Consider the following 16,676-nt stretch of genomic DNA (forward strand, 5'->3'; position numbering starts at 1 on the left):
TCATTTGAAAAGACCCTGATGCTGGGAAAGTTTGAAGGCAGGAAGAGAAGGGGACAACAGAGGATGAGATGGTTGAATGGCATCACCGACTCAATGGACATGACTTTGAGTAAACTCCGGGAGTTGATGATGGGCAGGGAGGCTTGGTGTGCTGCGGTCTATGGGATCAGTCAGACACCACTGAGTGACTGAATTGAAGGGCAGGAGGTCAGTTAACTGCTTCCTGAAAGACAGTGATGTCGGGGAATGAGATAAGAAGAGGCTGGAATTTGGGTCAATGGGATTTGTGTGGGTTCAAAAAAAAAATTTTTTTTTTTGATGGGCTTCCCTGATAGCTCAGCTGGTAAAGAATCTGCCTGCAATGCAGGAGAGCTGGGTTCGATCCCTGGGTTGGGAAGATCCCCTGGAGAAGGGAAAGGCTACCCACTCCAGTATTCTGGCCTGGAGAATTTCATGGACTGTATAGTCTATGGGGTCACAAAGAGTCAGACACAACTGAGCAACTTTCACTTCACTCACTCAAAGTTTTTGATAATTTCAGCGAGTTAAAAGTAGCCCATGTGTAGTTCAGTTTGTGAAGGCTTGTAAGTGGTCCTGAAGATATTTTGAAAAAAGACACATTAAACATGAGCCAAAAGTTAGAGTAAGGGCAAGTAGAAGGTGAGGGCCTAGAAAAGGTATGACCCAGGGCATCAAATTCCAATTGCTTATCCAGTTTTCCCATGAATTACTGAGGTGACATATTCTTGAGGCCCTGTTTGTCAAATTTCTTGCTGCTTCCTTTACAATACCCAATTTATAGGCATAGAAGCAGCAGGCTTCCTCCAAAAATCGGAATCAGTTGTTTCAGTTCAGTTGCTAAGTCGTGTTCAACTCTGCGACCCCATGAATTGCAGCACACCAGGCCTCCCTGTCCATCACCAACTCCTGGAGTTCATTCAAACTCACATCCATCCAGTCGGTGATGCCATCCAGCCATCTCATCCTCTGTCGTCCCCTTCTCCTCCTGCCCCCAATCCCTCCCAGCATCAGAGTCTTTCCCAATGAGTCAACTCTTCGCATGAGGTGCCCAAAGTACTGGAGTTTCAGCTTTAGTATCATTCCTTCAAAAGAACACCCAGGACTGATCTCCTTTAGAATTGACTGGTTGGATCTCCTTGCAGTCCAAGGGACTCTCAAGAGTCTTCTCCAACACCACACTTCAAAAGCATCAATTCTTCGGTGCTCAGCCTTCTTCACAGTTGAACTCTCACATCCATACATGACTACTGGAAAAACCATAGCCTTGACTAGATGGACCTTTGTTGGCAAAGTAATGTCTCTGCTTTTGAATATGCTGTCTAGGTTGGTCATAACTTTCCTTCCAAGGAGTAAGCTTCTTTTAATTTCATGGCTGCAGTCACCATCTGCAGTGATTTTGGAGTCCCAAAAAATAAAGTCTGGCACTCTTTCCACTGTTTCCCTATCTATTTCCCATGAAGTGATGGGACCAGATGCCATGATCTTAGTTTCTGCTACAAGGAAGTCTAATCCTCTTCTATTTTGGAGGAACACAGCTGCCAGGGAATCTAGGTAGTTTTAGATAGTGATAAGGCTGTACCTATTTCTTCTACACTCTCAGTGAGTTCTTTAGAAAGGCTTTGATAGTATTTTAAAGATGTTGTGAGTCCTGAGGTCCCTGTCCCAATCCCAGCTGCTGTTCCTAAACTGATTAATAGAGGAATGAATTGAATTGCCCATCTGGGTGGACTATAAGTTAGTGGGATAGGAAGGGTCCAATTGTTAGGAGCAGAAGAAATATCTGGGGCCAGATATAACAGCGTGCATATTCCTGTCCAGTTAGTGAGAAGACATCAGTAGGTGGTGGTTCCACATAAGAAAAATATTCCAGGAATAAGAAGACAAAAACTGAAGTTGATAGCACATAGGACCCTTCCTGGAACTTGCTTGTCGTCTCTGAAACTGACAGTGAACTCACCAGTGTAGCCACTGCTGCTGCTGCTGCTGCTAAGTCGCTTCAGTCGTGTCTGACTCTGTGCGACCCCATAGACGGCAGCCTACCAGGCTCCCCCATCCCTGGGATTCTCCAGGCAAGAACAGTGGAGTGGGTTGCCATTTCCTTCTCCAATGCATGAAAGTGAAAAGTGAAAGTGAATTCATTCAGTCGTGTCCGACTCTTAGCGACTCCATGGACTACAGCCTACCAGGCTCCTCCATCCATGGGATTTTCCAGGCAAGAGTACTGGAATGGGGTGCCATTGCCTTCTCCAGTGTAGCCACTACAAGAGGAGTATTTATACCGTATGCAGAAGGGAGTTTGCCTGAGGAAGTAAGAGAACATCCCACAGTTCCAGAGACATGGTAGATGAAATTGCCCTGAAGGGAAGGAGAGATGTGAAGTGTGGTTACAGAGGTGTGGCAATATGGTTCCTAGTTGGGGGTAAGAATTGTTTATAGAGTTTTTTCTGGAAAAACAGAAAGGAGCCTGTTGTAGACAAACATCAGAGTTGGTGGGTCCTCCCATAGCTGGTACTTTATGAGTAGAAGTGAGATCTGTAAGGAGGGAGGTCAGTATCTTGTCAGGATTGTGAATTTGATCAACTGAATATAAATAACTTATGTATGATAAAAAGAGATTCTCCTTTGTATGTGTGATAAAGAGAAGTGTTTACATGAGTCCATTTAACTGTGGAAATGGGTAATGCCAATCCTCCAAGGGAGGAGATGGATAAGGAAATCCAACATTCACTGGCCAGGGTTGGGTTTTAGAGTTCTGAATAAGTAGGCAAGGTTTGGGGCAGGGTGAGTTATAGGCAGGGTATTAATGTGAAGTTTGAACTGTAAAAGAAGAGAGATTAAGAGTAAAATCATGATGTAACATCTCATGTCTAAGGGAAGAAAATGATAAAAATAAGAATCCAGGTGTAGAAATAATTTGGGGTTGGTGTGAACTCTATGAAATCTCATTGGAGCCAATGATCAGTTATAAAGTCAAGGAGTAAGGGGAGATCAGTAACAATGGTGTTTCCAGGAAAGGTAAGAGCTTGTGTTACTATGTGAAGGAAAGTGGAATGAATTCATCTAGGCTGATCACAGTAAAAGGGGGACCACACCCCCCCCAAAAAAAAAAAAAACAACAAGAACTATAGAGCAGTAGGTAAAACAGAGGGAAAACTTTTGAATAATAGTCCACCCAGGGGTAGACACAGAGTAAAGTCCTATTGTGAATAGGATAAGTAGGGAAAATCCCAATCCAATTATTAACCAATACATCTGTTTCTGTTTTACTTATCGATATTTGTTTTTGGCTGCTCTGTTTCTTCAGGAATCCAATCCAGTCGAAGCTTGGTGAGTCCCAAAACAGTGCTGGTGTAGCAAGGAGTGTCTGAGCAAGGAATGCTTCTTGGCAGAGATGGAGAGTCCTGGGACCTGTTTTAATCTAGAGATATGAAACAAAGAGGAATGGCCTGCTAGTTTAGCAGCTGTTGGTGTGGTCAGAATGACCTGAAATGGACCAGTCCATCAAGGCTGGAGATCCTTATGGTGTAAGGTTTTAATCAGGACGTAATCCCTGGGTATGAGTGTTAAAGTCAGCTGAATTCATTTGATGGGGCTTTGGGAGAGAGCAATCTGCATGTTCTCTCATGAGGTGTCTAATAAGGTTAAGGGTGGGAAGATAATCTCCCAGCAAGGGGCTTGCAGTAGGGAATTGACCTAAGATAAAAAGGCATCCATACATGAACTCAAAAGGACTGAGGAAACATGGTGCCCGTGGAGTAGCCCTAATGCAAGCCAAAACCACAGGAAGGAGTTTGGTCCATGGCCTTTGTAGTTCTGGAGAGATTTTGGTTAGGTGCGTTTTGAGAATAGAATTTGTGTTTTCTACTTTTCCCAAGGATTGGAGTCTGCAAGGAATATGGATCTGCTGAGGAGCAGATAATGCAAGAGTGGGTGATTTGTTTTAGGAATGAAAGAAGGTTAGGATAGGTGATAAGATGTCTTAAGACATGATAAAGAGGTTTAGTACCTAAGTGTAGGGCCTGATGAATGTCTAAGAATCTGTGTGGCCTGAGATTGGGGAAGGACATAGTGACCTGTTTTTGTAATCAATCTCCTTGTGGTTGTATTCCCTCTTGTAATAATCTTGTTTTTCCTTCAGGGAGGTAAAGCAGCTTTATGTTGGGGATTACCATCAGTTGTTGAGGTGGTGATCAGAGTGAGGCTTGTTTTGCTTCTCTGTCTGCCGTGTTGTTGCCCCGTGAAATGCAGTCTGAGGCCACATGGTGACCTCAGTAATGTATGATGCCTACTTCAATTGGCATGTTAGTCCTTTTAAAAGTTGGAGTACAAGTGGGGCATTAGTTATAGGGGAACCTTTAGTAGATAGGAGCCCTCATTCCTTCCAGATGGCAGCATGTGACTGTGTGATGTGGAAAGTATATTTGGAATCAGAGTATATATTTGCTCTCTTGTTAGTTATGAGGGTAAGGGCTCTAGTTAGTGCAATAAGTTCTGCCTTTTGGGAAGAGGTTCCGGAGGGGAGCCTGGAGAAGGAAATGACAATCCACTCCAGTATTCTTTTTTTTTTTTTTCCACTCCAGTATTCTTACCTGGAGAATCCCGTGGATAGAGGAGCCTGCTGGGATACAGTCCATGGGGTCGCAAAGAGTTAGACACGATTAAGTAACTATCACTTTCACTTTCCCAAGGGGAGAAGTTGGAATTCAATAATTTTGCTGTCAAAGATAATTGCATATCCAGCTACCTTTTTTCCTTCTGATGGTGTAGAGGAGCTACCATCAATATACCAAGTAAAGTCAGGGTGATTTAAAGGGGTTGAGGGAATGTGGGAGAAATGGGGCATCAGGTCTTCTAATGCCTGTCTGCAAGTATGGATAGGGGACTCAGAAGAATTAGGGATAAGGGTGGCGGGGTTGAGAGTAGGACAGCATTCAAAGGAGAACTCAGGAGATTTGAGAAGGGTGACATGAATTAGCTGGATGTGTGAAGGAGATAGAAGGCCCATGGATTTGTGAGAAAATAAGTCCTTAAAGTCATGTGGTGAACAAATGACAGTGGGTGCTCCACAAGGCAGTTTTTACTTTCCTGAGTGAGGAGTGCAGCTGCTGCCAGAGCACGTCGGCAGGCTGGCCATCCTCGAAGTGTGGGATCTCATTGCTTTGGTAGATAAATGACGGGGGTGAAGGAGGGGCCCTGGTTTTGTCTCAAAGCTCCTAGGGCAATTTTGTGTCTCTCAGTAGTGTAGAGTATAAAGGCGCGAGAAAGGTCAGGCAGTGTCAGAGCTGGGGCTGAGAGAATGGCTTGCTTAAGGGTGTTAAAGCCTGAATGGATATTTGATTTTAGCTATAGTGGTTCTGAAAGACCTCCTTGGGTGGCTTGATAAAGGGGTTGTGCCAAGAAGCAAAATTAGGAATCCAGAGGCACAGATATCCAGCTAACCCCAAGAAGGACAGAATCTCTCTTTTTACTGTAGGGAGTGGTAGGGTGGATATAAGGGACTCTCTATATAGCAATTTAGATATAGTAATATATCTTTTCGTTGGTGTTAAAAGGACTCTGAAATAGGCGACTCTAGGAAAAGAGAGCTGAACCTTGGTGGGAGATACTTGATAGCCTTTATCAGCTAGAAAATTGAGGAGTTAAATAGTGTGTTGTCTACAGATGGTGACTGCAGCCATGAAATTAAAAGATGCTTACTCCTTGGAAGGAAAGTTATGACTGACCTAGATAGCATATTCAAAAGCAGAGACATTACTTTGCCAACAAAGGTTCGTCTAGTCAAGGCTATGGTTTTTCCTGTGGTCACGTACGGATGTGAGAGTTGGACTGTGAAGAAGGCTGAGCGCCGAAGAATTGATGCTTTTGAACTGTGGTGTTGGAGAAGACTCTTGAGAGTCTCTTGGACTGCAAGGAGATCCAACCAGTCCATTCTGAAGGAGATCAGCCCTGGGATTTCTTTGGAAGGAATGATGCTAAAGCTGAAACTCCAGTACTTTGGCCACCTCATGCGAAGGGTTGATTCATTGGAAAAGACCCTGATGCTGGGAGGGATTGGGGGCAGGAGGAGAAGGGGATGACAGAGGATGAGATGGCTGGATGGCATCACTGACTTGATGGATGTGAGTCTGAGTGAACTCCGGGAGTTGGTGATGGACAGGGAGGCCTGGCATGCTGCGATTCATGGGGTCGCAAAGAGTCGGACACAACTGAGTGACTGATCTGATCTGATAGTGTGTTGTTGTGTAAGCAAAGGACTACAAAGGAGAAGATCATCCACATATTGGAGGACACTTACTCTAGTAAGGTCAAGAGAGGTTAGGTCTGATGCTAGAGCTTGGCCAAAGAAATGAGGGCTATCGCGAAAGCCCTTATGGGAGGACTGTCTCTGTCAGCTGTTGGGAGCAATGATTGTCTGGATTAGTACAGGTAAAGGCAAAGACATCTTTAGAGTCTGGGTGCAAAGGGATATTAAAGAAGGCATCCTTGAGGTCTACAACAGTGAAGTGGGTAGTGGAAGAGGGAATGAGAAAGAGAAGAGTATAGGGATTTGGAACTACTGGGTGTATGGGGACAACAGCTGCATTGATAAGTCTCAGGTCCTGGACCAGGCAATAAGAGACATTTGACTTTTTGACAGGTAAGATAGGGGTGTTACAGGAAGAGTGAGTTGGGCACAAGAGGCCCTGACATAACAGTTTAGTATGATAGGCTTTAACCCCTGTTGATGTTTTGGGGAGATGGGGTATTGTGGTTGACTGGGGAATTCAGAGGGGTTTTTGAGACAGATAAGCATTGGGGCATGATGAGAGGCAACAGATGGATTGTCTCTATCCCAAACTATGGGGTTTACAGACAAGGAGGGCAATGGGGCAGGAGAAGAGGAGGTGGGGTTGAGGAGCAGGAGCTTCCCTGGTGCTCAGACTGTAAAGCGTCTGCCTACAATGTGGGAGACCCAGGTTCAATTCCTAGGTCGGAAAGATCTTCTGGAGAAGCAAATGGAAACCCACTCCAGTATTCTTGCCTGGAAAATCCCATGGATGGAGGAACCTGGTAAGCCACAGTTCATGGGGTCGCAAAGAGTCAGATACGACTGAGTGACTTCACACACAGCCAGACTAGATCAGAGCATGGGCTTGGGTTAGTAATAGAGGCTTTGAATTTGAGAGAGGGTCTCTCCCAAGAATAGTAGTGGGGCATTTGGGGAATATGAGAAAAGAGTGGGAAAATGGAGTATATTGAAATGTGCAAGGTAGAGGCTGGGTTATTCATGATGTAGATATTAAAACATCAACTCCCATAACAGAGACCTGGGAGACTTTGGTTTTTCTGGAGTAGACAGGCATAGCAGAGTAAGTGGCCCCCGTGTCAATGAGAAAGGAAGTCGGCTTACCTGTGACTGTGAGAGTTACCTATGCTCTGTAGAGGTGACGAGAGTCGGGGCCTGGGGCCCTGAGCACCTTCAGTCTTCAGCAGTGAGTCTGAAGAGGCTGGGCACAGCTGGGTTGGAGGACTCCTGCTCGGGACCAGGAGGGGATGTCTGGGTCCCTGGAAAGGGGTTTGGGCAGTCGACCTTCCAATGTCCCTTTATGCCAAAGCTGGGACAAGGGCCTGGAGGGGGGGCCTTGGCTTTAGGCATGAGTGGGCCCAGGGGCCTTCTTTGCCGCATCTGAAGCAGGGCCCAGGTGGTTTCCTTTGTTAGTTGTTGGAGGCTTGGAGCCATGTAGGGCACTGGCTAAAAGGTGATACTTGGCTTGATCTCGTTGGGCCTTCTCTAGCTTTGCCTGTTCTTCCTGGTTATTGAAAATCTTAAAGGCTAAATTTAAAAAGTCTCTTTGAGGGGTTTGAGGGCCTTCTGTCATTTTTAGTTTCTTTTGGATATCTGGGGATGATTGGGAGATAAAATAGGTGTTAAGGAAAATGATACCCTCTGCTGAAGTGGAGTCAAATTTTGTATATTTTTGTAGTGCTTCCACTAACCTGGCTAGAAATTGTGCTGGGTTTTCATCTAGTCTTTGAGTTATTTCCTGGAGCTTATCAAAGTTGACAGCTTTATGCCCTGCCTTTTGAAGGCCCACAATGAGGCAAGCAACTATATAATTATGGGCTGCTCGTCCAGGTCTCCCTGCCTGATAACCCCAGTTGGGATCATCTCGGGGGACAGCCATTGCCCCTATGGGCTTCGTGTCATAAGTCCTGTGTATCTCATCAGCTTACTGCTGAGAGGCTTGCCATACTCGTTCCTTCTCTTCTGGGAGAAGAGTGGAGGAAAGGATGATGTAAATGTCATGCCAGATTAAGTCATAAGACTGGGTAAGATACTCAAATTCTTTTAGATAATTATCAGGGTCTGAGGAGAAGGAGCCAAGACACTTTTCAATCTGAGACAGATCTGTGAGGGAGAATGGGACATGAACTGAACAATGCCTTCTTCCCCAGCTACTTCCCATAAAGGGAGGAGTGGGGCAAGGGAAGGAGTGTGAAGTGTCCTGTTTTAAAGTTGTTCAGGACCTGTGGCGAGAGTATCTAGGGAGGTTGGGGTAAAGCCTTGGGACCCTCAGGGTAGAGGATGGGGGTGAGGTCCCAGAGCTTGTCTCTGGCACAGGCAGGGGAAGGGGGTTGGCTGCCTGAGAAGGAGGGAAGCAGGAGGGGGCACTAAGTGGAGGTTGTGGAACTAGATCAGGATTGGGACTGGGAGCAATAGGGGGTGGGCTGTGGTCAGAAGGGTGAAAGGAAGAAGAAGAAAAGTCTGAACAGGGATCGAGAGACATTGTATAAGGAGTTTGTGGCCCAGAGTGGGCTAAGAGTATTTGAGAAGTAGAGCAGGATTCACAGAGGGAGGGTCGAGAGTGAAGAAAGGCCTGAACATGAGGGATTTCTAACCACTTGCCATTGTGGCAGCAGAAGTTATCAAGGTCTCGTAGAGTCCTATAAGCGAGAGCTCCATTTTCTGGTCATTGGGACCTATTATCAAGTCTGTATTATGGCCAGACCGTATTAGAGTAGTAAATAAATCTTTTTGGTCTTATCTACCCTTGGAAGCCCAGGGCTTTTAGTTTTGGAGAAGGCATCCTAGAGGAGTAGATTTTGAGGGCTGGGATTGAGAATTTCTCATTGTGGCTGAATAGGGAGGTTAGACAAGGGCGAGAGAGAGTGAGGAGAAAGGTCTGAGACAAAAGGTGTCCCCATGCTCAGGACTTTCTCAGAGAGTAATGCTGTCACTCCAGTCATGTCCAACTCTGTGCTACCCCATAGATGGCAGCCCACCAGGCTGCACTGTCCCTAGGATTCTCCAGGCAAGAACACTGGAGTGGGTTGCCATTTCCTTCTCCAATGCATGAAAGTGAAAAGTGAAAGTGAAGTCGCTCAGTCGTGTCGGACTCCTCACGACTCCATGGACTGCAGCCTACCAGGCTTCCCCATACATGGGATTTTCCAGGCAAGAGTACTGGAGTAGGTTGCCATTGCCTTCTCTGTCAGAGAGTAATCAGATCAGATCAGATCAGTAGCTCAGTCGTGTCCGACTCTTTGCGACACCATGAATCGCAGCACGCCAGGCCTCCCTGTCCATCACCAATTCCTGGAGTTCACTCAGACTCATGTCCATCGAGTCAGTGATGCCATCCAGCCATCTCATCCCCTGTCGTCCCCTTCTACTCCTGCCCCCAATCCCTCCTAGCATCAGAGTCTTTTCCAATGAGTCAACTCTTTGCATGAGGTGGCCAAAGTACTGGAGTTTCAGCTTTAGCATCATTCCTTCCAAAGAAATCCCAGGGCTGATCTCCTTCAGAATGGACTGGTTGGATCTCCTTGCAGTCCAAGAGACTCTCAAGAGTCTTCTCCAACACCACAGTTCAAAAGCATCAATTCTTCGGCGCTCAGCCTTCTTCACAGTCCAACTCTCACATCCATACATGACCACTCGAAAAACCATAGCCTTGACTAGACGAACCTTTGTTGGCAAGGTAATGTCTCTGCTTTTGAATATGCTATCGAGGTTGGTCATAACTTTCCTTCCAAGGAGTAAGCGTCTTTTAATTTCATGGCTGCAGTCACCATCTGCAGTGATTGTGGAGCCCAGAAAAATAAAGTCTGACACTGTTTCCACTGTTTCCCCATCTATTTCTCATGAAGTGATGGGACCAGATGCCATGATCTTCATTTTCTGAATGTTGAGCTTTAAACCAACTTTTTCACTTTCACTTTTATCAAGAGGCTTTTTAGTTCCTGTTCACTTTCTGCCATAAGGGTGGTGTCATCTGCATATCTGAGGTTATTGATAATTCTCCCAGCAATCTTGATTCCAGCTTGTGTTTCTTCCAGCCCAGCGTTTCGCATGATGTACTCTGCATATAAGTTAAATAAACAGGGTGACAATATACAGCCTTGACGAACTCCTTTTCCTATTTGGAACTGGTCTGTTGTTCCATGTCCAGTTCTAACTTTTGCTTCCTGACCTGCATACAAATTTCTTAAGTGGCAGATCAGGTGGTCTGGTATTCCCATGTCTTTCAGAATTTTCCACAGTTTATTGTGATCCAGACAGTCAAAGGCTTTGGTATAGTCAATAAAGCAGAAATAGATGTTTTTCTGGAACTCTCTTGCTTTTTTGATGATCCAGCGGATGTTGGCAATTTGATCTCTGGTTCCTCTGCCTTTTCTAAAACCAGCTTGAACATCGGGAAGTTCACGGTTCACATATTGCCAAAGCCTGGCTTGGAGAATTTGAGCATTACTTTATTAGCATGTGAGATGAGTGCAATTGTGCAGTAGTTTGAGCATTTTTTGGTATTGCCTTTCTTTGGGATTGGAATGAAAATTGACCTTTTCCAGTCCTGTGGCCACTGCTGAGTTTTCCAGGTTTGCTGGCATATTGAGTGCAGCACTTTCACAGCATCATCTTTCAGGATTTGGAATAGCTCAACTGGAATTCTATCACCTCCACTAGCTTTGTTCATAGTGATGCTTTGTTCATAGTCAGAGAGTAATAGGCATCCTCTATTTCAAATTAGATGGGGCACAAGGCTGAGGATCCAGAGCTGTGGAGATCCTCCCACCTAGCGCTCAGACTTGGAAACAAGGTGAGAGAGAGAGAATGGGATTTCACTCAGCCTTAACCGGATTAAATATGGGCCAGTGTGTGGATGTCAGTCCAGAACTGCAAGTGGAGAGTCCTGTTCCAGAGCTCATCTCAGTTTCTTGGCAAGGTCTGAGGGAGGGGACCACAGGAGGACCACCACCTGGAGGATCTTCCCTCCCGGGTTTCAGCACCAGAATGCAAGGTGAATGTGGAGAAAAAGAGCAAGCACTCAGGCTAAAGGAAAATTTATTAGAGGGAAATGAGAGGGTGACTGGCCCTTAAGGAGAACCAGTGTCCTCCTTTTCTGACGGAGTCTTTCTTAAACCACACCAATGAAAATTTCTCTGAACAAATGGTTAATTTTTAGCCTGTATTTGAGTCCTGTGGTCTCATAGCCAGAGGTCTGGAATCTGGTGGTCTCGTAGCTTTCAGAAGATAGGTGCCCGTGAGAAAACAGAATGTTGTTTGAGCAATTTGGTCCATCTCAAGGGTCACTGTGAACTTATTCTTTGTTTGCGAGGTCAACATAATGAGCAATCTTAAGAATAAGCCCCCATGTGGGCCCTATCAAATTGTTAGGCAGGAATTGTGAAAATTTTGGTGAAAGTCATGATGTCTTTGAAAATAGTGGCAAAGTTGGGAATTTGAGAAGAGGACAGATTTGAAATTTATTTTTAAAGCTTGTTGATTAATAGAGTATGAGCTGTGAAATAAAGTCAAGATTCAAAATTTAATAGCTATGTTCTTTTTCTCAAAATCTACTGGGTTGGGAAAATGTGGGCAATTACAGATGGATAGGATCAAAGTTACTTTTGACATGCTATGTATTTAAACGCAGGGGCTCCCAACCTCTAGGATCTAATGCCTGATGAGCTGAGGTGGAGCTAATGTAATAATGAGAGAAATAAAGTGCACAATAAATGTAATGCACTTGAAACATCCCCAAACCAACCCCACCCCAACTCCTGTCCTGATCCATGAAAAAATTGTCTTCCACAAAACTGGTCCCTAGTGCCAAAAATAGCAGGGGCCACTGCTCCAGCCTATAAAAAAGAACCAGGCAAAATTGATCAAACAACAGTTTACCAGACTTAGAAAATACACAGTGCAAGACACTGAGGCCTGAAATAGAAGAAACACAGGAGAGGAACCTGGTAGTGCCTCCCTTACCTTCTGGAGTGGGTGTGCCAGGGAGGGAATGGCAGGGGAGCCTGGTGGTCTCTGAGTCAGGAACAGATCTGGTTCCCAGGGCTCCAGGGGGTTAGGAGGCGGGCTGCCCAACAGGAGAAGCTGTGGGCAGGAACTCTTGAGAGTTCTGTTTCTGGCTCTCCAGGTGTCTTCAACTGAGTAAGGAATCCATGCACTTATGCAGGAAAATCGCAAGAGACTGGGATGAGCCTCACCTGGAAGAAACCTGGAGACAAAGCTCCTCTGAGCCCAAGCGTAGCTGGGAATAGTTTGCATTTCCATCAGGTGAAGAGAAACAGGGATCATTCAAGGGGTACAGATTAAAGTGAAAGTCATTGCTAATAGGTGGGACAAAGGCAGACTTTTCTTAAAGACTGTCCTTGCTTATGCAGTAAGTCATAAGCAAGAATTTGCAGAAGAAGACAACTACACAGTTATTTTAACTGTATTCCAAGTGTTCCTGAAACTGGAGAAAAGACTAAATACAGCATCAGCAATAACACAGCCAGACTCTAAAGTGGTCATGACAGATTTTTAGTTAGAATTTCTGTTGTAAAAGTAAGAGGGTCCAGCCTGGACTGAACACAGCATGAATTTGTACAGGAGACTGGATGTTTTAAAGAGAGAGTGAGGGAACCAGGAGTGGGGACTGCTGTAGTTTGAAAATCGTCATGGTGAGGGCTCAGTGGTGAAGAATCCACCTGCCAATACAGGACACCTGGGTTTGATCTGTGGGTCAAGAAGATTGCCCTGGAACAGGAAATGACAACCCACTCCAGTATTCTTGCCTGGGAAATCCCATGGACAGAGGAGCCTGGCAGGCTACAGTCCATAGGGCTGCAAAGAGTCAGACACGACTAAAGGACTGAACACACACATACACATCTAGGCATGAAGTCCATCTGGGTTGCAATTTAAAGCTGATCCAAGTCAGGCCCCTCTCTGCCCACAGAGGCTGAGAGGTGGGCCCCCTCTTCAGGAGTTGGCGGGAACAGCCCATTAGCTTTTCCACCAGGCATTCTACAAGGGGATGTGTACCCTAGGAATGCAGCCCTGAGCTGTAAGAAGCTGCAGCAGTGTTTGCTCATGTCTTGTCTACCAGGGTGTGTATGGATGTGGTGGTTTGAAGGGATGGACAGGTCACTTGTGTGGAGAGGCTGTACATCGGGCCTTCCACCAAAGTGGAGGCCCACCAGAAGAAGGCTGCATGGGGCCTGGTTAGAGTCTGGTCAACAAGGGATTCCTTGTCAGTGGTAACTATGGAAATGGAAAAAACAATTATTTTCTCCTGCTCAGCTGGTAAAGAATCCTCCTGCAGTGCGGGAGACCTGGGTTTGATCCCTGGGTTGGGAAGATTCCCTGGAGAAGGGAAAGGCAACACACTCTAATATTCTGGCCTAGAGAATTCCATGGATTGCAAAAGAGTCAGGCACGACTGAGCAGCTTTCACTTCACTTTAGTAGCCAAATAAAACTCCTAGAAATGAAAATCATACTGTCTGAGATTTAAAATATATGTTAGATGGGATTAGTGGCAAATAATATATACACAAAGGTAGAAATGTAAAAATGTGAATGTGTCAGAATAGAAACTCTGAGAAGGCAATGGCACCCCACTCCAGTACTCTTGCCTGGAAAATCCCATGGACAGAGGAGCCTGCTAGGCTGCAGTCCATGGGGTCGCTAAGAGTCGGATACGACTGAACGACTTCACTTTCACTTTTCACTTTCATGCATCGGAGAAGGAAATGGCAACCCACTCCAGTGTTCTTTCCTGGAGAAGAACGACTGAAGCGACACAGCAGCAGCAGAATAGAAACTATATTCAATGGAACACAATGAGAACAAAATGAAATAAAAATTAAGTGTAAGTGAGCTGTGGAACCATTCCAAGTGGCCTAAAATGTGAGAATTTGTGCCCTCAAAGAAAAACAAGAGAGCTGACAGTTTAAAGTATTTTTGAAAATACTTTTGACATTTCTACCTACAATCACATCATTTTTAGCTGATTCCCTTGATATTAATGGTTATCTGCTTGTCCCAGATTAGTGAATTTTATTATCCACCATCACAATATTTTTTTTAAATATTCAGTACATAAATAAAGTATTTTTAATTGTTAAAAATAGTTATAAAAAACTAATAATGTGTTATGGCATATATAACATAATTAACAGTAATTACATGTACAAAATGAAAATAACATCCCAAATATTGAAATGGAAGAAAGAGAAATAGAATATTTTAAGGTTCTTATATGTGAGGTGGCTTAATAGTACTTGAAACATACTATACCCACCAGGCTCCTCTGTCCATGGGATTTCCCAGGCAAGAACACTGGAGTGAGCTGCCATTTCTTTCTCCAGAGGATGTTCCCAACCCAGGGATCAAACCATCATCTCCTGCCTATATCTCCTGCATTAGCAGGCAGACTCTTTATCACTGAGGCACCTGGGAAGCCCATACTATACTACAGGATACAACAAATCCTAAAACAGGCACAAGAGAAATAAAATACATTTGGAACTAGTAAGCCAGAAAAGGAGATGAACGGGAATCACAGAATTTAAATAGTCACTAAATGAATATTGGTTGTTTTAAATGTGATCAGTTAATACGAAATAAGTTGAGAAAAGAATCAGAGAAGAACATATCAGGAAAATAGAAAAAAAATAGGAAGATGGTAGACTGAGGTGAACATATCAGTAACCACACAAAATGTGAATGTAAATACAATTATTCCAGTTAAAAACAATGGACTGTTCATTTGGATAAAAAAACAAGGTTCAACCTATGCTTCCTACAAGAAAATCTTGTAAAATAAAAGAGAAAAAAAACATAAGTGGAGAATAAAACACACATCATTGACCACCAATCAAAAGAAACTTGGAGGGAACAGATTGAAAAAAGAGTGCCATTCATATCACTGGATTTTTTGAAATAATGTAATAGCTACAGTATGTTTATTAGCTAAAATGGGAGGGACTGTGAGTTTTGCTCTGTGTGAAATAGCCCCAGCATTGCCAGAGCTTAAACAATAGCTGTTTAGCTTTTATTCACACTTCAGGTCTGGTGGATTGTCAGTCCTCATTCAACCTTGTCCTCATCCTCGTTCATTCAAGCACTGTTGACACTTCGTGCGAAAGAGATAACTGCTGTGTCTCATGTGCCTGTGTGCTCAGTTGTTCAGTCGTGTGACTCTTTGCAACCCCACGGACTGCTGCCCACCAGGCTCCTCTGCCCATGGGACTCTCCAGGCGAGAATGCTGGAGTGGGTTGCCGTTTCCTTCTCCACCGGATCTTCCCAACCCAGGGATCAAACCCATGTCTCCTGTGTCTCCTGCACTGGCAGATGGGTTCTGTGCCACTGAGCCACCTGGGAAGCCCTGGAGTGTCTCACCCCCAGAGTCAATTATTGCACCTTCCACATGTAACTCTGTCCAGGCTGCTGGTAGTCAGAACAGGTTAAGAAAAGAATGATAAAACATTTAGTTAATATGCAATGATTAGTTATTACTCCATGGCCAGCATGGTGTACAGAACGCAGGTGGCAATATAGGGACAGAAGACATTACAGTGTTTGTTATGAGAATGGGAGTGATTTCTAATGTTTTCTCTTTCCACAAAATTGCATTTGTTATTCTCTTTCTTTTTATTTATTTATTTTAAATTTTATTTTATTTTTAAACTTTACATAATTGTATTAGTTTTGCCAAATATCAAAATGAATCCGCCACAGGTATACATGTGTTCCCCATCCTGAACCCTCCTCCCTCCTCCCTCCCCATTCTATCCCTCTGGGTCAAACTATTAGCAAGGTGAAAAGACAGCCTTCAGAATGGGAGAAGATAATAGCAAATGAAGCAACTGACAAACAACTAATCTCGAGAATATACAAGCAACTCCTACAGCTCAACTCCAGAAAAATAAATGACCCAATCAAAAAATGGGCCAAAGAACTAAATAGACATTTCTCCAAAGAAGACATACAGATGGCTAACAAACACATGAAAACATGCTCAACATCACTAATTATCAGAGAAATGCAAATCAAAACCACTATGACGTACCATTTCACACCAGTCAGAATGGCTGCAATCCAAAAGTCTACAAGTAATAAATGCTGGAGAGGGTGTGGAGAAAAGGGAACCCTCTTACACTGTTGGTGGGAATGCAAACTAGTACAGCCACTATGGAGAACAGTCTGGAGACTCCTTAAAAACCTGGAAATAGAACTGCCTTATGATCCAGCAATCCCACTGCTGGGCATACACACTGAGGAAACCAGAAGGGAAAGAGACACGTGTACCCCAATGTTCATTGCAGCACTGTTTATAATAGCCAGGACATGGAAGCAACCTAGATGTCCATCAGCAGATGAATGGATAAGA

At 44.4% G+C, this 16,676-nt stretch overlaps 1 protein-coding gene across 11 annotated transcripts in view; it reads right to left on the reverse strand.

Moving 5' to 3' along the window:
- LOC129649800 (uncharacterized) overlaps positions 1–12,801 on the reverse strand; it is a 210,774-nt gene extending 197,973 nt beyond the window's left edge. For 6 of the 11 annotated variants that reach the window (XR_008713283.1, XR_008713282.1, XM_055577660.1 and 3 more), the window contains exon 1: positions 12,269–12,801. Coding sequence is in view for 5 of the 11 variants with exons in the window: in XM_055577660.1 (XP_055433635.1) it covers positions 12,269–12,592 (324 nt within the window). In the remaining 6 variants the exon portion in view is untranslated. Of the gene's footprint in view, positions 1–3,288; positions 3,440–7,411; positions 7,567–12,268 lie in introns of all 11 variants that reach the window. The other 5 variants (XR_008713285.1, XR_008713284.1, XR_008713287.1 and 2 more) reach the window with 3 other exon arrangements.
- Between the last annotated feature and the right edge of the window lie 3,875 nt (positions 12,802–16,676).

The sequence above is a fragment of the Bubalus kerabau genome, chromosome 4 (assembly GCF_029407905.1).
Source record: "Bubalus kerabau isolate K-KA32 ecotype Philippines breed swamp buffalo chromosome 4, PCC_UOA_SB_1v2, whole genome shotgun sequence".
Lineage (NCBI taxonomy): Eukaryota > Metazoa > Chordata > Mammalia > Artiodactyla > Bovidae > Bubalus > Bubalus kerabau.